The sequence below is a fragment of the Pollachius pollachius genome (genome assembly GCF_949987615.1).
Source record: "Pollachius pollachius genome assembly, chromosome: 6".
Lineage (NCBI taxonomy): Eukaryota > Metazoa > Chordata > Actinopteri > Gadiformes > Gadidae > Pollachius > Pollachius pollachius.
This window is the reverse complement of record NC_136939.1, coordinates 14,174,441-14,196,559: the sequence shown is the minus strand read 5'-3', so window position 1 is coordinate 14,196,559 and position 22,119 is coordinate 14,174,441. Positions and strand designations below refer to the sequence as shown.

At 48.5% G+C, this 22,119-nt stretch overlaps 1 protein-coding gene across 2 annotated transcripts in view; it reads right to left on the bottom strand.

Annotated features, from left to right (window-relative positions):
* The window catches only part of LOC307077137 (glutamate receptor 4), a gene marked incomplete at its 5' end in the record, with an annotated part of 90,864 nt that continues 68,745 nt past the window's right edge, over positions 1 to 22,119 (bottom strand). The window contains 6 exons of one of the 2 annotated variants that reach the window (XM_079738440.1): positions 1 to 1,978; positions 4,495 to 4,632; positions 7,187 to 7,301; positions 10,021 to 10,268; positions 10,952 to 11,150; positions 20,821 to 21,194. In XM_079738440.1, the coding sequence (XP_079594566.1) occupies positions 1,814 to 1,978; positions 4,495 to 4,632; positions 7,187 to 7,301; positions 10,021 to 10,268; positions 10,952 to 11,150; positions 20,821 to 21,194 (1,239 nt within the window). In that variant the 3' untranslated portion in view covers positions 1 to 1,813. Of the gene's footprint in view, positions 1,979 to 4,494; positions 4,633 to 6,138; positions 6,254 to 7,186; positions 7,302 to 10,020; positions 10,269 to 10,951; positions 11,151 to 20,820; positions 21,195 to 22,119 lie in introns of both variants that reach the window. The other variant, XM_079738441.1, reaches the window with a different exon arrangement.

Here is a 22,119-nt window from a genome sequence, read left to right as displayed (position 1 = left end):
AATGTTGCGCACCACAGTCGATAAGATTCGGAGCAAATACATGTTTGTACGTTTGTTTGTTTAATGCTACATTGTCAAGCTCCCTCGTTCACAGGGGCTGTATGACGATCCACAGTGTTTCAAAACAGGAAGGACTTGCAGTTCCTCGTCCCACATCTAAACCAGTGGGCTCCCAGACACATAGTTCCAACGCCTCGCCGGACCAACAGACCCTTCAAAATAACCCAGTTGGTGAGAGAGAAATGATATTTCCCTTCATCAGGTTTCGGTTTGACATACAGTATGACTCCACACTCACACAAACACGTAAGGGGCTCTAAAAGATCTACCCGGATAAGAATATGTCACTGTCAACGTTTAAAAACCTTTTGACAGACTTTTCTTCTTCTTTTTTATTGATTCTTTTTATTTTATTTCTCTGTACCAAAAATATTTAAAATGATGAAAAAAATATTTTGGACTGCAGAAAGTTGACTGGTTAAGTTCTCCCTAAGAGAACCTTCTGTCCACATTTGCACAGTGAGGATTGTGTTTTTTTGTTTAGTTTTTGTTTGTTTTTTAAGGATTGGGGTATGGATAGTTAACATTCATTGCTGAATATATAGTAATTTGTAAATAGTATATGTTAGAATACTACGGCAGCTGATAACCGTTTTTCTGTAATTAAATTTTTACCCTACTTTGTACACTAGGATCTGAAATACATTTTATATTATCATTACACCTTTTCCCCACTACAAGTCCCCTGGTCTCCTTCATTATTGCAATGAATCGAATATTCAAAGATGAATACAAAAATGAACCATCTGTCCACTACAATATCTGCTATTTACATCTCTTTATAAAGCAAGCATGTTATACAGTCGTCTTTATGTACAGCTTGAATGTATATTTTTTATTTTGTTTTCTCATGGAATATACATATTTACCTATCTTCACAGTTTCTTATGTGTTGTCATATATTATCAATAGATGTTATATTTGCTATATTTATAGAAATACATGATTTTTTTCCCATTTGGACCTCGGAGGTCACAATTTTTTTTAATCCCAGTGTCAATCACTGATATCTAGCGTGGTTGTTGAGCAATCAGTTTGTCTTCAACTCTACTTGTGTTTCAGTAGCAAATTGGGCTCCGTTTGAAAACAATCATGATTGTGATTCAGTTGCCAAATTTCCCCGGCAATCCAAAATGCACAGTTTAAGTTCCAAGTGTTCATGTTGTCGTTTTTTTTTTTTCTTTACAGTTTTCTGGTCTATCCCTTTTATCATGTATGACGATATATTATAATCTTGGGTCTCCCGGTCCAACTGTCCGAACGGAGTGTAAGCGGTCGGCTCAGGCCGACCGGTAGAGGCCAGCGCTACCGTGCCGTGGAATGGCACCGGGATTCAAACCACCCAACACGGTGAACGTTCAAGATTCTTTCGTTCGAATGATTTTTTTCTTCTTCGTCTTTTCGGGAGCAAGTGCCCCGAACCCGTTCCACTCTTCGTATCAACATGAAGAAAAAAAAAGAAAGATGTCGGACGAAGCCAGTCTGTCCGCTGCGAGGTCGTCGCCATGGCAACCGGTTTTGCGTATAATCCTGCGTTTTGTATCCATTCCGCGTTGCATCATGGCCTGTACGCCCCAAATGTTTATTTGTTTGTTTTTTTCAGTTTGAGAGGAGGAGGACGGGTAGGCGAGAGGAGGAAGGTTGGCTAGGAGCGGGGGCGGTTGTGTGTGTGTGTGTGTGTGTGTGTGTGTGTGTGTGTGTGTGTGTGTGTGTGTGTGTGGAGAGTTTAAGGCACTTGCGAGGTATTTGGTGTTCACGGCAGCTCGGAGGACACCAGGGCCAGGCCAGAGCTCTGGCGGATGGGCGGTCCGCTGTGCACCGCCTTGGGGCAGTCGGGGGTCAGCACGCGGCCGTTCTCCCCCACGCTGCCCGTGATGGACAGCCGCGCCTTGTTCCTCATGGCCTCTGTGAAGGTCATCTGATGGGGGAGAGAGAGAGAGAGAGGTATAGCACCGGGGAAGGCGGGAGGTGGAGAGAGGGAGAAACGTGTGTGTCAAGGTGGAGAAATTCAAGGTAAATTCAATTTTGAGGCTCCTTCTCCTTCTCAAACTTCTTTACTTTATTTTGAGTTAATTTATCCCAATTTGTATAAGCTCTTCTTGCGCCTAGAGGTAGCTCCCTTCTACCTCTCTCCAAACTTATCATTTGTAGGCCTATTGTGGACACAAATAATCATTGATAGAATGTGCTATATTTTAATATAAAGGTTGATTTTCTTTGCTTTTCCTTTTATTTCAGGGACATTTTTGCTGCCATGTCCCCTTACAACTGTCTGATGTTGGTAAAAAGTGGAATTACTCTGAAATGGTGATAGTCAAACCTGATAGATGCAGAGCTATTCATGATATACTTGGGCATGTCATTTTAGGCAAGGACTCCTGCAAGAATGTCTTGGGGCTTAACAGCTTTCCTGGATTAATAAAATATATCTCATACTTTTATGTTCTAGTCAGGGACAAGAGAGACGTCTCTGTCTAATTAAACAAATGTGTGTGTTTGGACGGTTGTGTGTTCATCCTGATCACATCCTGTGTATCCAGTTACAGAATACAGAATACATGCCCAAAAATGTAATATGTAATGTATTCCGTTACATCACTCAATCTGAGTGTTGTATTCTGAAGACTTGGATTACTTCCACATTGAATTGCATTTTATAAGTATAGGAATGCGGCATCAAATGCTGCTACCTAAACAGGCCTATTCTGGTGTGTTGTTCTGTTCAAACTGGCTGAATGTGTTAGGCCCAAGTCTCCCTGAAAGTGAAATATATTATATAATTTGCTGTAGAGGAACAAAGACTAAAAGGGTATGTTTATGCGATAGATATTTGAGAGAGAGAGAGAGAGAGACTGTGAAAGGAAATAATCATGATATCCAGCGGCCTGCACTCGTGATATTGATTTGTTTTATGCAGTTGTGGACCGGTCGAACTCGTTCACCCTCATCCTGTTGCTGAATGTGTTAAATGCATCTGCATTTTTATGTGTGTTTTCCAGCATACGTTTTATGTGGGTGTCTGTCCAAATATCCAATAGGGATTCAGTCTCTTCTTGACTCCATGTTGAGCCACGACTCATTTTCACCCGACGGTCCGACAATGTGCTGCTAGTCTTTGAGTTACCGCTAATCAAACAATAATTCCCATAATGCGCGCGGCTGAGCGGGTGCCTGTTACGTCCAAAGAGGCGTATGCTTTGTAGAACTGGATCGGACCGAGCTGCGATCGCTTTCACATCTCTCAAGCAAACTGTACCAGGGTTCGTTTGGAAGCGAACCGAGACCAGCTCTTCAGGAAGGTCTCGGCCGGCTGATTTGCACATCGAAGTGAGGCGGTTGCATTCACACCAACGCAAACGTACCGAACCAAGGGACCAAACTCGTTTAGTGCGCACTAAATGCTGTTTGTGTGAAAGCACGAATAAACTCGTGAAACAGAAGTATCGTCATGCAATCCATTGATTTCAACAATGTAACCGTATTCTAATTACCAACAATTTAAATTGTAACTTTAATGGAATACAGCTACTTATAATTTGTACTCTGAATACGTAATGCCTGTACATGTATTTCGTTACTCCCCAACACTGTTTACTGTACATCATTTCAATTGGTCAGGCAGTTACAACAAATTGTCACTTTGCGTAACGTTAGCATGAGCCCAAGCGACAACAAAAAAAGACGTATATATACAGAGATATCGACGTTCAAAACACGACGTGTGCCGGCTCATGAGAGGACACGACCTGACCACACGGACCAAGACAGACAGGACGAGGAGTTCCCTGAGGGGTCCCCACAGACGGGTAGTACGACAGCAGCACGCCACACTGCAGCACACGCCAGCGTAGCGTAGCATAGCCGGCGCCAGGCGTGGCGGCGTGGAGTTCTACTTACAGCGTGGTACCCAGGAGCTAGGAATGGGGAGGTGGAGGAGGAGGCGGAGGAGGAGTTGGAGAGTGGCGATGAGTGGTGTGGAGGTGTTGGTTGGGTGGGTGGGTGGGGGGGAGGGAGGGGCGTGTAGTGAGGGGGTTGTCCTGGGAGGTGTGGGCGGTGGATGTGGGGGAGGTGGAGGGGAGGGAGAGTAGGACGATAGGGGGATGAGGGTTATCTACAGTAAAACCACCGGCGCTACATCTGTTCGACCGCGCCCTCGTCGCCCCCGGGGGGCTCGTCGAAGAAGACGTCGCTGAGCTCGGCCAGATCGTAGAGGCTGGGGCCCAAGCTGGGGCCCGAGCTCTGGCTAGGGGCGGAGCTCCGTACGGGCCGGGGCCGGGGGCCAAGGGGGAGCGACGGGCGCTGGTCGTGGTGAGGGTGGGGTTGGGGATGGCGGTGCTGGTGGTGGTGGTGGTCTAGGGGTTGGTGAGGGTGGTGGAGGGGTGGATGGGGGGGCGTTTCTGGGTGGGGTGGGGGCTGGCACTGCGGGCTCTCCACCTTCATTCTCTTGGCCTCGTTGCGGGACTTGTAGCAGAACTCGATGAGGGCCACCAGCATGGCCAGGCCCAGGCCGCCCACCAGGATGTAGAAGACCCCCGCCACGTTGGACAGGCTCAGGGCCTGCGACGACTTGTCCTGCCGGTCGGGAGAGTGCGAGAGAGAGAGAGAAACATAACACACACAACAGTAAGGCCACGGTGCAGTGGTGGTGCAGTGATGCATCATTACCACTGAGGAACCTTTCACTCTCACACAAACATACACACACATACACACACACACACACACACACACAAAGCACGGTACACAGGATGCAAACAAGACAACTGATACCCCCATCCACTCATAAACAGATTAACTTATTCACAGGCGCACAACATTTCCTTCTCCACACTCCTACACTTGTTTTGCGTATTTGATTAGATCACACTGGTGTATCTAGCTGGTTTAATATTTGTGGATGAACACTGCATGAAGAACCATTAACGGTCTTCAACGATTTCTCACTTAGCATTTAACAACAGGCCCTCTTCTCTCTGACGACTCCAAACAGGCCCTATGAGGCCATATTATGGGGGACTCATCAGTGTCTGAGTAATGGTCATTACATACACAGACCGGGTAGCACTGGGTTGATTCTGTATCTGAGGGTTGTCAGCACTGACATGGGGCTTTAAAGATCCACTACACAATACTATGTTTGTGACTTTGCTGCCATCTAGAGGCCCAATCTTGACAGTCCATAGCCTACAATTTGTTCATCAGACCATTAGATTAGCTACTTAATGTGTGTATCTCGATGGATTTTACATTTTAACCTTAATATGGCAGCAAATGTGACCTAGTGAGTGGTTTAGAAAAGATGTTCTCTTGACAGAAACAATGGCTTGGTCTGAGTTATTGGTCTGGTGAGCAGATGGCGTGCGTGTGTCCTGTACAGCAGGCAAGGGCCTCATTCACCTAGCAGCCATCTTGGATCTAAATGTTAGCTTGGAACCAAGATAACAGTAGATTAATCCAAAGTGCGCCAATGTGCTACACACACTTAAACATCTCAGACATCGAGTGTCACTAATGCACTGATGACTCATGCCTCACAAGAGAGGGAGATAAAGTGACCCCGGGTAACCAGGGCACATTAACTGGTGTCAAATGCAAAACTCTGTCCCTAACTTTTAGTGAGACAAAGGTTATCTTAGCATCACTGATGCATGTGTGTACGCGGGCCTTGCCGCCTGCACTGACTCTAAGTTAAATAAACTGGATGGAAGCCAAACCATAAGCAAGGCCAATCCAAAAGGGGAACAGGAGGAGACCATTTACTGGAGCTGCCTCTGACATCACTTCCTGTTCATCAACAGTTTCCCAGTCCTATGTTATTCAAGGCCATTTTGGAAGTCGACCCCCGTCAGTATTCAAGATTAAATGGACTGGGCGTCTTGTTTACACCACTAGCTCCCTCTCTCAATTCGTACGTTGTAAAACAATGTGTCGGGTGTGTAAAGTTCTGGTGAGTGTTGCGCTGAGAAAGCAGTGAGCGTTTGGGGTGGGGGTGGGTAAGGGGGGTAGGGTGTAGGGGTAGAGGTGGGGTGGGGGGGGGGGGGGCGGATGCGGAGCTCCCAAAGCTGGGTGGAGACTGACCTTACTTCCAGAGTCCTTGGGTCCACACTCCCCTTTATCGTACCACCATTTGTTTTTCAGTTTGTCTAAGACGCCTGCTTCACTCAGTTTCAATACGGCAAGGTTTACGGGCGTTCTTCAAATCACGCGGGGGAGGGTTTGGCGGGGTGGGTCGGTAGATTGTTGGTTGGGGAGGGGGATGGGGGGTTGGGGTAGGGGGTGGGAAATAACATAAATAACATCATAGGACTATGTTATTTTATGCTATTCAAAATCAGAAGAAGCCCCCAAAAAGAGAGAGAAAGAGCATCTGAGCACTCTCTGGAAGCGATGGAGCCGGGGAGCGGAGCAGAGCACCACCTGCTGGACCCTACATGCCTCTGCAGCTCGTTGGTTTTCAAGGGGGGGGGTGGGTGGGGGTGGTGGGCTTGCTTGCTTGGTAGGGTGAATGGGTAACCTGGGGAGGTGGTGGGCATCATGGTTACAATACGAGGGGGGTCCTGCTAAGCTCGCGAGCCATGTGTGCGGGGAGTAGTGGTGGCTCCCTCTCTCTCTAACCCCCCGGTTCCGTCACTTTTCTCTTACCGAACGGGAGCATACTGCCGGGACCTTTGTCGCGAAAAGCACGAGCACGGAGGGGGCCAGTACTGTCGACCCAAAACTATTGGCCTGTCCAATGCGGTTCGTGGCTGTTTAAATAGCAGAGCGCACTGACAACCCCAATCCCCCCTGATCCCCGCCCACCCCCCGCAAAACAATCACACATTTTGGACATTGAAACATGAACTACACAAGAAAACATGTTATACAGAAACCTAGTTAGGCCCAGGTATCTCCAATGGATACATAGAACTGCAAATATTTTTGCTTCGACAGTACTCGCTCTCTGCTTCGTTTTCGTTTATCCCACCCCACCAGAAGTGGAGCGGTGTATCTGTTTTCCATTTTTTCCCTTCGCTCCCAAATAAAAAATAACACGTCATCCCGGCAGATGCTCCTGTTGCCAAGGTTACACATCGCAGTTTTACCCGCATCAAGGTCACAAGGTCATAGCGACATAGCGGCTAACCTTCTCGCCACCGCCTCCGCTGCCACACTCTCCTTTGTCGTACCACCACTTGTTTTTCAATTTGTCCAACAGGCCTTGCTCATTGAGTTTTAACACTGCCAGGTTAACTGCACTTCTTGAGAAACGATAGAAACATAATTGGGGTAGAGGGGTGAGTATGTCGTCCAATTTTTCCGGAAAACAGGGGGGGGAGGGTTCAGGATGGTCGTGGGGTTAGGGGGTCGGGGTGGGGGTGAGAGGGTTGGAGGGGGTGACAAAGGGTGGTAAAAGGGCATTAATGCTTGCAACCCCGTTGCGTCCCGCCCGCGTCTCCGCAGAGTCCCGGGTATCCCGAACACACAGTGAGACACCAGGGGAACTCCTCCTGCTTTGTGTACACAAACACATCACTGGGGCCATCTTGCCCACATATGGTTAGAATCTTTAACTAAATCTTGAACTATTTGTATTACGATCCCAAGACTATTGGCGACAATTGACGTCAAACAATCCTCGTTGTATCCCATCGGATACCGCAACCATCGTTTGATGAGCAAGGTGTCTCAATGTGGGTTTGGATCCCTTTCAAAACAGCATCAACATGGAGAAAAGGAAACAGTTAAATCAATGGAACATTAAAACAGAGCCATCAATGCGAGCACATAATAATAGCAATAATGAAACGCTGATGTTAAACATTGTTAAAGAATCCCTTTGTTTCGGGAGCCAGGTGAAGTCACAGCAGCCCTGACCGGCCCGTCAGCTCATGTGTCCTGCTGCGTGCTTTTTACCACCAAGGGTATGGGGAAGAGTTACTGACAGAAGAGGGTAATCCTGAGGAAAAGCATCCAAGATGGAGGAGCACAGGACTACTGGGATCTGTCAGGAACTCTCTCCCGTGTTAAGTATTGGCGGAAAAAAGCGGCTGCCAGTTTTTTGTGGGAATGTTCATGTGTTTTTCTGCTCTCACATTTTAAGTCATAGGAATTTAGAGGAGATTAACAAAGAAGAGAGAGAGAGAGAGAGAGAGAGAGAGAGAGAGAGAGAGAGAGAGAGAGAGAGAGAGAGAGAGAGAGAGAAGGAGAAGAGAGAGAAGAACAAGAGAGAGAGAGAGAGAGAGAGAAAGAGTAAAGAGACAGTGAGAAAGCGAGAGCAAGAGATTAAGAGGAGAAAGAGTGAGAGACAGGTATACACAGAAAGAGACAGAGATACAGCGCGAGAGCGAGGGAGAGAGAGCATGTTACTGCTTGTAAGGACTGAGGGGAGCCTGTGAGGAGCTCTTTGCAACAAATCAATACGTGGTTAATCAGACTCGGGCCATAACAGTATTTCTGCTGATTGTTTTCTCAACACACTCTAATTGCATTTAATCCATCACACGGAGGCCACCAGTGTTACTTGGCTGCTCACCAGATAAGTTTAATTGCCGACATCATTTTTACCCTATTAGAAATAAAATGTGTGTACAGGGAGCTAATTGCTGAACGTGTGTCTCTTGGAAACTTTGGTTTTTAAAGAAAGCAAATCGTTAAGAACTATTAAATTCCTCCTATCCCCTCCGGTGCAGGAGAACTGTCCTGCCCTAGTTGCCGATTCATAGACTCATTGCAGATTTGATGGTGGAATGCCCTACCATGAGGGACGGCAGTGAAGGGTTTAGCAATGAGGTAACAGTGATGATGAGCTGTAATTCTTAAGATTCCCTCTGCTGAGAGGGGGGGGGGGGGGGACGCTGTGCATCCAACTGGCTCCCGGAACATCATTGACACTGACCCACGCCAAGCATCACAGAGCACCCTCCGAAAAGCAGTGTACACAACGCAACCGCAAGCAGCATCAACCGGCTGGTCTCATTAGTGCTGTGCATCAACGTAACTAGTATGAATTTATGCAGATTAGGTTTTATCGTATTACGGATCCAATCGTGTGCGTTAAAACGCCTGCGTCATGCGGTCCCGACGTCTGACTGCGGCCGAGCGACTACGTGCAAAGCGCAAGCACCGTGGTTTACCTGGCGCGATGAGCTGCAATACAAGAACACTGTTACAGACAGAGGAAAACACAGGCAGTTCAGCGAGCCGCCACCACCGCGTGGACATCCGTAGGCATGCAGCAGCACACACGTGACACTCAAGGAAGCCAATTCAACGGCGTGTCTGAATAGCTGCGTCGAAACCCAAAGCCCAACCACGCACAAAATCTAAAGGAGGGAGAGGGATAGTGAGAGAAATAGAGAGAGAGGGATAGAGAGAGGTATAGTGAGTAAAATGGAGAGAGAGGGAGGGAGAAGGATAGTGAGAAGAAATAGAAAGAGGGGAGGAGAGAGAGAGAGACAGTGAGAGAAATACAGAGGGGAATAGTGAGGGAAATAAAGAGAGAGCGAGAGAGAGGGATAGTTAGGGAGGGAGAACGAGAGGGAGAAAGAGATGAAAAGAGAGATATAAAGAGAGAGAGAGGGGGAAGAGGATAGCGAAGACATAAAGAGAGATATGGATAGAGAGAGAGATAGGGATAGAGAGACGGAAGGAGAGAGTGAGAGGGGTAGAGAGGGACAGACAGAGTTAAAGAGAGTGAGAGTGTAAGAGAGGGAGAGAGGTATATAGATATATAGGGAGTGAGAGAGAGAGACAGACACAGACAGAAAGTGAGAGGAGAGAGCGACAGAGCGATGGGAGAGAGAGAGAGAGCGACCAAGCGAGAGTGAACAAAAAACGAGGCAAAGAAAGAGCGAAAAAACAAAGAGAGAGAGAAAGAAAGAGAAAAATAAAAGGACACAAATATAGGCGACACACCAGGGAAGGTGGAATACCATAACAACACGTCCGTCGGCCATATTGTTACACTACTCCACCCACCTTAACTGTGAACCCTTGGGCGTGGCCACGCCGTAGCCCTTGGAGTCCAGGTTGCCGCCCACTTTCATGGTGTCGCAGGGCTTGCGCTGCTCCGTGTACTCGTTCATGGTGGACTCCAGCAGGAAGGCGTACTTCCCCTTGGACTTGCGCACACGCGCCACCCCCTCCGCCGTGGTCTTGGTGAACACCGTGGGCTCCGCCGACTTCATGTAGCCCCACATCTTCTCGTAGACGGCGATCTTGGAGCGCTGTGTTCAGGGGCAGGAGGAGGAGGACGTGTGGGTGTGGGTAAGGGTTAGGGTCGTGGTGGGGGGGTTATACAGGCATCATGTGGGGGGGTTTGGAAAGGGGGAGGGGGGGGGTATAGGGTGGAGTTTGGGGTGGCGAGGGGGGTTTGAGAAAGAGAAAGAGCCCGGCGGAGGCCACATACAGCAAAGGATGTAGAACAGACAAGCGTGCGGTTAGCTGGGATTATTATCGGTGGCGCTGGTTACAGGCCGCTTTCCCTCTGCCGGGACGGACAGCGTATTTGCACTGACTGAAGGTCTGCCGTGTGATAGAGAACTGGTCTAATGCTCTTCCTTATAGAAGGGGATAAACACGCACATCCTGTTTTAATGCAGGGGCCGGACAGTGGAGGGAAGCCGTACGCGTTAAAGAGCCACACACGATGTGCCGATTCTACTCTTTCATACAAATGATCTTCATCTTCAACGACGCACGGCGACCCAGGAAACCAAGAGACACAGACATTATCTTTTTTCACTCATAAACATCCGAGTCACATAATAGGACACTAACTCTGGTAGCGTCCTACGTTGAAATCAAGAAACACAGAGAAAACAAACGACAAACCACCCTATGACCGAAGAATTATATCTTATTGCCTCTCGATTCCCCCCCCCCCCCCCCCCCCCCCCCCCCCCCTCACCCTGAAGAACTCCTTGGTGGAGCCCGAGTCCAGCGTGCCGTAGGCGATGTCCGTCTGCTTGGCCAGGTCCTCTGCGCTCTCGATGGGCGACACCATCCTCTCCACGGTGAGGAAGGCCGCCAGGTTGGCCGTGTAGGAGGAGATGATGATGAGGGTGAAGAACCACCACACGCCCCCCACGATGCGCCCCGACAGGGACCTGACCAGGGGGGAGGGAGGGAGGGAGGGAGTGGGGGAGGGAGGGAGGGAGGGAGGGAGGAAGGGAAGGAGGGGGACGCAAAGCAGGTAGGGAGGGGATTGAGAGATGGGGTGGGAGGCAAAAAAGGGGAGGGGTTTTAAAGGAGGGAAGGTTAGTGCAGGGGCAGGAAGCAAGGGCAGGTTTGCAAAAGTGCAATAGAGGGAAGTAAATAAATAAGGATCATTTTTAAGAGGAGAAGGGGACAGGTTACAGGGGGGGGGTGGTGGGGGAGATAAATAAAGAAGAGATACACTGTCAGATAATGGCATTTCCAATTTGCCAAGGTATGCGGATCGAGGAGTTCACTGTAAATGAAGAGGCAGTCGAGAGAGACTGGTCAACACCACAAAAATGAGACGTTCTGCGTACACACACTGTTTCGCCTCAAGATGGCGCTCTACAAACACTCTTATGCACGGGCCCAATCCCCCCTCGCCAGCCGCCGTAGCCCGGTCGCCTGGCAGTTAAAACCAAACACACTCTTGCGGTGCCGCGGGTTCTGTGTCGAGAAGACTCGGTCAGACTAGGACCACACCAGCCTCCCCTCTAGCGAAACCTTGTCAAGTTCCCTCTCTCCCCCTCTCTCTCTCTCTCTCTCTCTCTTTCTTTCTCTCTCGCTCTCTCTTTAGCTCTCTCGCTCTTTCGCTTTACCCCTCTCTCTCCCCCTCTCCCTCATTCTTTCTCTCTCTCTCTCTCTCGCACTCTCATTCTTTCTCACTGTCTTTCCTCTCTCTCTCTCTTTCTTTCTCTCTCCCCCTCGCTCTCTCTCTCTCCCCCTCGCTCTCTCTCTCTCCCCCTCGCTCACTCTCTATCGCTCTCTGCCTTAACCTGCCGTCTTTCCCTTTCTTTTTTCCTATATGAAGCGAGAGGCAGAAAAGCGCGGGCCGTGCGGCCGTGCGCTGCGCTGTTCTCTTTCTACTTGGCTGGCTCCGGGGAGAGCGATACAGCGCTGCTGCTGCTGCTATGGAGCAGGGGAAAGGCCGTGAGGAGAATCTTAAGCAATAAATGCTGCATTGAGGAGAACAAATACGAACCGCCCTCCCCCCAAGGTGCAAATCAAACAGCAGAAGATACAAAACCCCCGGGCCCACTTGTCAAGGCACGGGGAGGAGAGAGAGGGATGGGAGGAGGAGGAAGAGGAGGAAGAGAGAGAGCGAGGGATAGAGAGACAGAGGGAGAGATAGAGAGGGATAGAACCTCAGAGAGAGAGAGAGAGAGAGAGAGACCCAGAGAGAGGGAGAGAGCGAGGGAGAGAGAGAGACAGAGGGAGAGATAGAGAGGAAGAGAACTGGAACTATGATGAGATGATGGGAGAAGAGAGAGAGGTTATGGGAAAGACGTTTTCCCTCGCTCTCTCCAATACGGTCTTGACCGTACCACACCATCCCTTGCGGACGATGATTCCACTGCATTTCCTGAGTGACATAATCTGGAACCAGAGCGGGCGCACGTGTGGGCTCTTAAGCCTGTGATTGTGCGCGTAGTGGCGCTTTGCAGCGGCTCCATCCTGTTATCTTAAGGAGGGACCTTGAGGAAGCGGGGGAAATACCGCATACCGCATGTTCTCCTTCAAGTACACAGCGGGCTCAGCCCCGCCGAATCCACCCTGTTTGCGTATCAGCGGCACAGGATTTGAATACCAATGACGTTCCTATTATCTTCCTTCCCCTACTGTATGTTCACTGTATGGACCACGGCTCGCACCGCCCTCTCTGCGGCTCCCTCCCTCTACCCTCCACTCAGCCTACAGGGCCTCAAACACAGAGACGTACCAGCATGAGGGCGGTGTTACTGGGGTGCCCCCGTCGCAGAATTTTTGTTTGTGTGCGCTTACACACAGAAACGTGCACACACACACGCATGTACACACACACACACACACACACACACACACACACACACACACAGACACACACACACACACACACACACACACACACACACAAATGCCTTCTATTTGCCTGTCAGCACTTTGGGTGATGGGTGGTGACTGTTATCCACAGTGACGGCCCGGAAAGTGCACGTGTGGGTGCATGTTATTTTTTTCTCAAGGGTCATATAACGCGTACCTACCCCGGAAACACAAACACGTTGCTCCCACCTGCCCCCCCTTTCCCCCTGCCACACACACACACACACACACCTATCACCGCCCTCACCTCCGCACACACCTTAACCCCCCACACACACACACAAACACCTCAACACACCTAAACCCCCCACACACACACAAACACCTCAACACACCTATCCCCCCCTACCCAGCATGCACACACACACACACACACACACACATACACACACACAGTTTTCCCAAGAGATTCACCGCCTATAAAATAAATCTTAAATGACATGTTGATGAAAAGAGAAAAAGAGGAGTGGGGAAAATGGGGCAGACATGTTATTGTTGAGTCGGGGGAAGGAGGAGAGGGGGGAGTGAGGGGCGGTTAAAGAAAAAGGAGTCATCTTCCAAAGTGAATCTTCAGTCGGGCCTGCAGCATCTGATGTCTCCGTGTCGCATCACTTTTCCTTCTAACCCACGTCAACTAGCCTGACCCTTGACCCTGTGACCGGCGTAAGACTCCCATCAAGGGTCCTATGCCACTAGTCATTCCATCGATCTTTCAAACAACTTCACTTTTACTGCGAAGTAATACAAACCGCAAAAAAATAAATAAGAATGAAATGAATAGATCCATAACCCATTGAGTCAGACACAGCTTGGCGACCTACAGGACTCACTCCGTCGTGTTAAAGCACATCATTATTACATTGACTTTGAACACAACCACCATGTTTCGCTGGGCGCCAGAGTGCCCATCCATGAGGTCGCCACCTTTGAGAGCCCCAGATGAAATTGGGCTTTTTAGGGTAGGGCTGTGTGATCGCACCTGATGCTCTATAGAATTACTCAACGTTTCTTTTTCGATCTTGGAGCCTTTATGGGTGTTTCAAACGAGCTACAAGAAGCACTGGAGAGCTGGCCTCAGCCGGGGAGAAAGACTCTGGGGGGATCAATGATTCTGAACGCAGTGGCCGTGTGTTTCAGTATCCCGGTCAATACCACTCGGGGATCGGGAGCAGACAAAGCGTTATGGGATCGGTTGGAAGCTCTTAGATCCAACAATAGATTCTATAGGTTCTCTCCCGTCTCCTTTCACCACCCTAATTATCAAACCGACCCCTTTCCTTGGAACTTTTAACAGAGCCTGAAGTCTCTGAGGTTACCCGTCTTAGTTATTAATTATAATAATGACTTACATTTATAAAGCGCTTTTCAGGGTAACCAAAGCGCTTTACATAGTCGAGAGTCAACACATCGAGAGTCGACACATTCATTAAGCTTTGCTTTGTCCTACTGCAAACTTTCCTTCAGATAAAGACCAACGCAGTCCCACATTTATCTAACGCGAAAGCTGCTTTGCAGTTTTTCTCTTTCCCTATTGATCTTCCATCTTTACAAATACCCTGTCCTCTCATTACCTCAGCTATGTTTGCTGCAGGTCCTTAAGGTCTGAGCCTGCACAAACGGTACACATGCACACGGATCCCTCTGCCCGACCCCCCATCTCACAGAGAGGGGGATAGAAGGACGCACGTATGGCCGGTGTGACTGTAATGCATGTGGCGTGACGAGATGGAGGACTGATTGGAAGCAGATTGCACACCTGCAGCGGTCATGGCCTGTCGCACGGCTCCTCGTTCAGCCCTGCGTACCATTTCGGATTTGAAGCTACTGATCTGTGTGTGTGTATATATATATATATATATATATATATATATATATATATATATATATACATATATACAGTGGGGCAAAAAAGTATTTAGTCAGCCACCAATTGTGCAAGTTCTCCCACTTAAAAAGATGAGAGAGGCCTGTAATTTTCATCATAGGTATACCTCAGCTATGAGAGACAAAATGAAAAAAAAAATCTAGAAAATCACATTGTCTGATTTTTAAAGAATTTATTTGCAAATTATGGTGGAAAATAAGTATTTGGTCAATAACAAAAGGTCATCTCAATACTTTGTTACATGCCCTTTGTTGGCAATGACAGAGGTCAAATGTTTTCTGTAAGTCTTTACAAGGTTTTCACACACTGCTGCTGGTATTTTGGCCCATTCCTCCATGCAGATCTCCTCTAGAGCAGTGATGTTTTTTGGCCTTCGCTGGGCAACACAGACTTTCAACTCCCTCCAAAGATTTTCTATGGGGTTGAGATCTGGAGACTGGCTAGGCCACTCCAGGACCTTGAAATGCTTCTTACGAAGCCACTCCTTCGTTGCCCGGGCGGTGTGTTTGGGGTCATTGTCATGCTGAAAGACCCAGCCACGTTTCATCTTCAGTGCCCTTGCTGATGGAAGGAGGTTTTCACTCAAAATCTCACGATACATGGCCCCATTCATTCTTTCCGTCACACGGATCAGACGTCCTGGTCCCTTGGCAGAAAAACAGCCCCAAAGCATGATGTTTCCACCCCCATGCTTCACTGTAGGTATGGTGCTCTTTGGATGCAACTCAGCATTCTTTCTCCTCCAAACACGACGAGTTGAGTTTTTACCAAAAAGTTCTATTTTGGTTTCATCTGACCATATGAAATTCTCCAAATCCTGTTCTGGATCATCCAAATGCTCTCTAGCAAACTTCAAACGGGCCCGGACATGCACTGGCTAGCAGGGGGACACGTCTGGCACTGCAGGATTTGGGTCCCTGGCGGCGTAGTGTGTTAGTGATGGTAGCCTTTGTTACTTTGGTCCTAGCTCTCTGGAGGTCATTCACTAGGTCCCCCCGGGTGGTTCTGGGATTTTTGTTCACCGTTCTTGTGATCATTTTGACCCCACAGGGTGAGATCTTGCGTGGAGCCCCAGATCGAGGGAGATTATCAGTGGTCTTGTATGTATTCCATTTCCTAATTATTGCTCCCACAGTTGATTTCTTCACACCAAGCTGCTTACCTATTGCAGATTCAGACTTCCCAGCCTGGTGCAGGTCTACAATTGTGTTTCTGGTGTCCTTTGACAGTTTGGTCTTGGCCATAGTGGAGTTTGGAGTGTGACTGTTTGAGGTTGTGGACAGGTGTCTTTTATACTGATAAGGAGTTCAAACAGGTGCCATTAATACAGGTAAACAGCCTCTTAAAGAAGAAGAAGTTACAGGTCTGTGACAGCCAGAAATCTTGCTGGTTTTTAGGTGACCAAATACTTATTTTCCACCATAATTTGCAAATAAATTCTTAAAAAATCAGACAATGTGATTTTCTGGATTTTTTTTTTTCATTTTGTCTCTCATAGCTGAGGTTTACCTATGATGGAAATTACAGGCCTCTCTCGTCTTTTTAAGTGGGAGAACTTGCACAATTGGTGGCTGACTAAATACTTTTTTGCCCCACTGTATATATATATATATATATATATATATTCCTAATCAGGAGTCTGTGATTGCATTACAGACCCATGGTATGCCCCCAGCCTTGTGGCTGTAGGGTCGGGGGGGGGAGGAAGAAGCAGCGATCCCTTTTGGGGGCACTTAGTTGGGATTTGTAGTCAATTAAACAAAGTAACGTGGCACTGTTTCACTTCGGCTCCTCCGTCGTCCTCCCGTTACCATGGAGACGATACCATTGGAGAAGGAGGGGTGATTAATCACTGATTTAATGAATGGTTTGCCTACGGGGAGGGCAATATTAGCCTATGTAAGAAGAGAGCAGGAGAAAATAAAAGAAAATAACAAGTGAGAAAGAAGGTAGAAGTTGAGTTGCTACACTTAACATGCATGTCTCTCTCCAGGGCTAACTTAAACCTGCATGTCTCCCACCGGGGCCAACTTAAACTTGCATGTCTTGGTCCATGGCTAACTTAAACCTGCATGTCTCTGATCAGGGCTAACCTAAGCCTGCATGTCTCCTACCAGGGCTAACATAAACCTGCATGTCTCTGATCAGGGCTAACTTAAACATGCAGGTCTCTGCTAAAGGCTAACTTAAACCTGCATGTCTCTGTCCATGGCCTACTCAAGCCTGCATGTCTCTGATCAGGGCTAACTTTAGCCTGCATGTCTGGACCCAGGGCTAATGGCTTAGGGTTGTTTTATGTTATTCCCCCTCATGGTCACCAAGGCCTTCTGATTTGAACCCTATCACTCCCAAATACTCAGCAGCACTTAAACCAAATACTATTCTGTTCTTGGTGTGTGCGCTGTGGGAGAGAGAGAGCGATACGCCTGAAGAGAGTGTTGAGTTGAACCCGAGATGGATCCCGCCCCGGGTTCTGGGCGGTTCTGTTGTTTTTATGCACACCTCCTCAATCCTCAAACACGGCATTAATGGTGACCGGAGGGGGAGCGGAGAATCTGCTGCAGAGACACCACCCCCACCACAACCACTGCCACCGCCCTTCCCATCCACGTTCAAAAGAAACACAGGGGAAACAGAAAAAAATCTTCTTTCCTTTTTTTGAATTCTCGACGGTTTGACGGCGGTGATGCAGCACTCCGCCGCTTATCGCCAGCACGCAGGCGTGGAGGAGTCTGGCTGTGGCACAGCAGAGTGGAGGAGGAGGGGGGGGAGGAGCAGAGGATGTCTATGCAGTGGTGATGGTCTGCATACACACTCACACGTATCCTCAAACACACACACACACACACACACAGACACACAAACATACACAGACACACACAAACACACACAGACAACGACAAACAGACACACAGACACACACACTCACGAAAATCAAGTGCACTGAAGTTCTTAAATGAGGGTGCTTTATCGTGATCACAAGGGCCTGCTATAGCCGCCTTGAGGGAAAGGTGCTATAGGTTGCTTACGTGAGAGACAGACCGCTATATTGGCCAACGTTTCGTAGGGGGGGGGTCCTCCATCTTCTTCTCCTTGGCAGTTGGGAGGGCTGTGACATACGGGGGGCCAAGGGTTTCCGTTCTCCTCTTTTCCCGCTAGAAGCTTATCGTCTCCAGATCATGTTACATAAACGTTGCAGACTCCAAAAGGGACAAAAAGCCTTGGGCACAGACACTATTCTCTAAATGACTTAAATTGGCTAAAATGAAATCGAAAAAGGTACACCCAAGTGGAACTTAGCGATGAATCACTTTAAGCGTAACAGAGCCATTCAAACCGCTATTCCGAGTGGATGTGCGGGGACTAGCGCTTTCACAGAGAGACACCACAGACAGCTACAGGCCTTAGCAACACTCTACATGGGGACACGTTGGGTGTGTGTGTGTGTGTGATGGCGGACATTGGACAACAAGCCTGAACCCTTAGGATGGAACGCACCATACAAGTCCCAATACTACACCCCTTGCTTCTGCAGAAAGGCCGCATTAGCAACGTGGCTTCTGCAAACACTGGTCCGAGGTAAAAGAGCCAGGGGGAGGGCGGGAGGGAGGGAGAGAGGGAGGGCTAGGGGGGTGGGGGGAACGGGCCTGGGTCTTGTACGGTGCATTGTGGAAGACATGGGAGTGGAGTATAGAAGAATCCCACGCTGGGTTGAATGTGCTGGGGTGAACATCGCTCTCTTATGACACAGTTTGTGGACCGGTGAAGGGGTGAGTGGGTTCGGCCGGTCGTAAACCAGGGGCTCCCCGATGCGGAGACGGAACACAATGCCAAGTACGGAGCGGTACGTAAGAGGAAGCGGACGCACGACATGGAAGCTAACACAGGGCGGCGCAGCCAGTTCAGCCCCCCCGGGTTGAAAATGTTAAATAGATATTAAAGTAGCGTCTGCAGGTCAGAGGGTGAAACAACATGGCCAAGCGAGACAGAGAGACAGAGAGAGAGAGAGAGAGAGAGAGAGAGAGAGAGAGAGAGAGAGAGAGCACCAGAGAGAGTGCGAAAGACAAAGGGTGTGTGCCTTAAACCTTGACGATAAAGTTGCACACACAGTATGGGACACAAAGCCTTTAGTGCAATAAATGAGCTAATAAAAATGAAACTAAAACACACTTTATGAAACCATTACGGTCAAATTCATAAGATCATTTAACTTAATTTCAAGGAGGCCCAAGTACACCGGGTTTGTAAAATGTGCACATGCGGCACATATGGAAAGGCATTTGAAATGGGTTGCTATTTCAGAATCCCATTTTAATTGAGTCAATATGTCTCGAGGTATATAATATGTCATTATAACAAACCCTTTGAACGCTGGTATGGGTCCTTGCTCACCGCCCCAACCAACACCAGCTTACGACGGCAGAAGTCTGTCCAAAGCATACTACTCCACCAGCAGAACGTTCACCAACACAGATCTCCATCTGTCATATGTCCAAAAACCACCAGCGAGTAAAGGGCTGATAATGGTTCCACGTCGACGCAACGCAATGACCACGCAGATGATTCGACGCAGTCATGAACCTGTTATGGTTCTGCGTCGGGTTTTATTGAGCGGACCAATGACAGCCCTTGCTGCTGCTTCGCCTCGACGCAAGGTTACAATCTTTGCGAGGTGCGCCTTAAGGCAAACCGGCCCGTTGTTGGTGTTTGTTGGTGTTGGTTGACGTTGGGAGGGGCGGTGGGCAAGCACCGACAGGATCGTATTGTAAACCATTGGTATTTCTATAAGCATGCCAACACATCAACGTCTCACATGAAATATTGGCTGAGAGAATCATGAGCCTTATGAATTTATTAAAAACACGTTGAATTGAAGATGTCAAGACCCCTTCCTGTTTCCAAAAAAGAGGTTGAAGAAAAACGTTGTTTCAGTTAGATAAATGTATCTGTTAATCACATTTTCTTCATACACTTAAAGCTTGGGGAATGCTGTACAGTATGCCTTGTTATAAAACAAGATCTAAATGAATTCTGATTTTCCTAGAAGCACTTACTTAGATAGAAATTAAACTCTGCCATAGCTCTCTCGAGGCAGCAACAAAGTTCTATCATGCTTTTCCAGCTGCAGACTTGCCAACAACAATCTCTCTTAAAGTAAAAAATAAATCGGAACGGTCACACTCCAAAAGTAAATTACAAAGAAGCACCAGATTGGCTGTTTAAAGTTGGCAAGAGCATAGGGGCTATATCCAGAGTTAATGTGTGATGTCTTTAAGATTACCATCTACATGAGGAGGGATCTATTCCCCCTGAACACATCACACTGTCAGCTGGATGAAGCAAGGCTCAATTAGTGGAACGCACATACTTGCTGGAGCCTATAGGAGGAGCAAGGCGAGGGGGATGGCGACTCCCAGAGAGAGAAAGACAGCGACAGACAGACAGACAGACACACAGACAGACAGAGAGAGCACGAGCAAGAGAGAGTGAGAGACGAACAGAGAGAGACACAGACAGACAGACAAGAGAGAGATACAGATAGTTAGAGAGAGAGATGGATAGAATGACACAGACACAGAGAGAAACAGCGAAAGAGAGACGGACAAGAGAGAGAGACACACACAGACAGACAGAGAGTCAGATACAAAGAGACAGACAAGAGAGAAACAGTCAGCCCAACAGACTGAGAAGGCGATAGACAGAACGAGAGAGAAGAGGGGGGACTCCCCCATACAGACAAAGAGACTCTCGTCCCCGCCGTGACGAGAGGGGGGTGTGACGGGGGAGGGACGGGTGGGGCTGGATGGATGGCAGGCTGTGGTGGGGGTCCATACCTGGGGGAGATGTCACAGCCCTGCTGCATGAAGGCGCCCAGGGAGAACCAGAGGGAGTTGAAGATGCCGAACTCATTGGGGGGCTGGTCACTGGGCGGACCGTCGGTGCCTTCATCAGGCTCCTCGGTGTGCCACTCGTACGGGCTGAAGCGGCTGACCAGGAAGAGCACCACGCTCACGCCGATATAGGCGAACACGATGCACATCCAGATCTCGTAGGCCAGCGGGTCCAGGAAGGAGAACACCCCGGGTTTGGACTTCTGGGGCTTCTTGATCATGATGGAGATGCCCAGCGACATGAAGGGCTTGGAGAAGTCGATCACCTCCTCCCGGACCAGCGTGATTGTCAAGGGGGCCACAGCGATCTCCGCTTTCTGCGGGGGGTGGGAGGGAGCGCAGAAGGAGGTGCAGGAAGACCATTAGAGGATTGAAATGAATAAATAGATGAACGCTTTTATTTCGGAGGGCGCCGATGACCCTATAGTGGGACTGGAAAGGACTGGGCGTGTGTGGAGAGTGATAGAAGTTACATGAATGAAAAAAGCTAACATGAAGGACATGACCATGCTCTGGGTCATCCATAATTCACATGTACAGCTACAGCCGTTCCTGAAATATGTATTTCTGAACCAATCCGAAAGGGTGCAGTGGTGAGCCCGTTAATATGCACTGGGCATCCCCAACTGCCAACAAGCTCTGCTGAAATATATCATGCTCCGCAGCAGTGAAACCCACACTGCTAATATTATTATACTGGAAGATCACCAAAGACAACTTCATACATATTACCCTTTGCAATACTCAGTCATTGCCATAACAAAAAGCTTGCTGATTCTCATTACAAGCCTGTACAACAAAGTGCTTCCTTGCACTGGGGGACACACAAGACCCAGTGTCTCACCTCAGTCACTCATCACTAATAAGTATGCAGGCAGAAGGATATAATCTTTGTTTTATCACCTTGTCATCTAATCGGTGTCATCGACATCAAGGGAAATATCCTTCGATCCTGATGTATTTTGCCGTACAGCCCAGGAGAGCCGTTTAAAAGCACATACTGTATCCTTTTCCCCCATGAACTGAGCGTAGGTTCAACCCAATCTCCAAACATCATTTATTGGCCCGATATGAGCTTCCAGGTTCAGACAGACAATAAACCGGCAGGTCGTTGGGAGCAACGAGAGAGAGAGACACATAACCAATCTCAGCATTGCTCTTTCTCATTACACCAGGATTTCTCCCTCGCCCGGGCACAGCTCAGAGTCATCAAGGTGAGTCGAAAGAAGGAATAGGAACAGA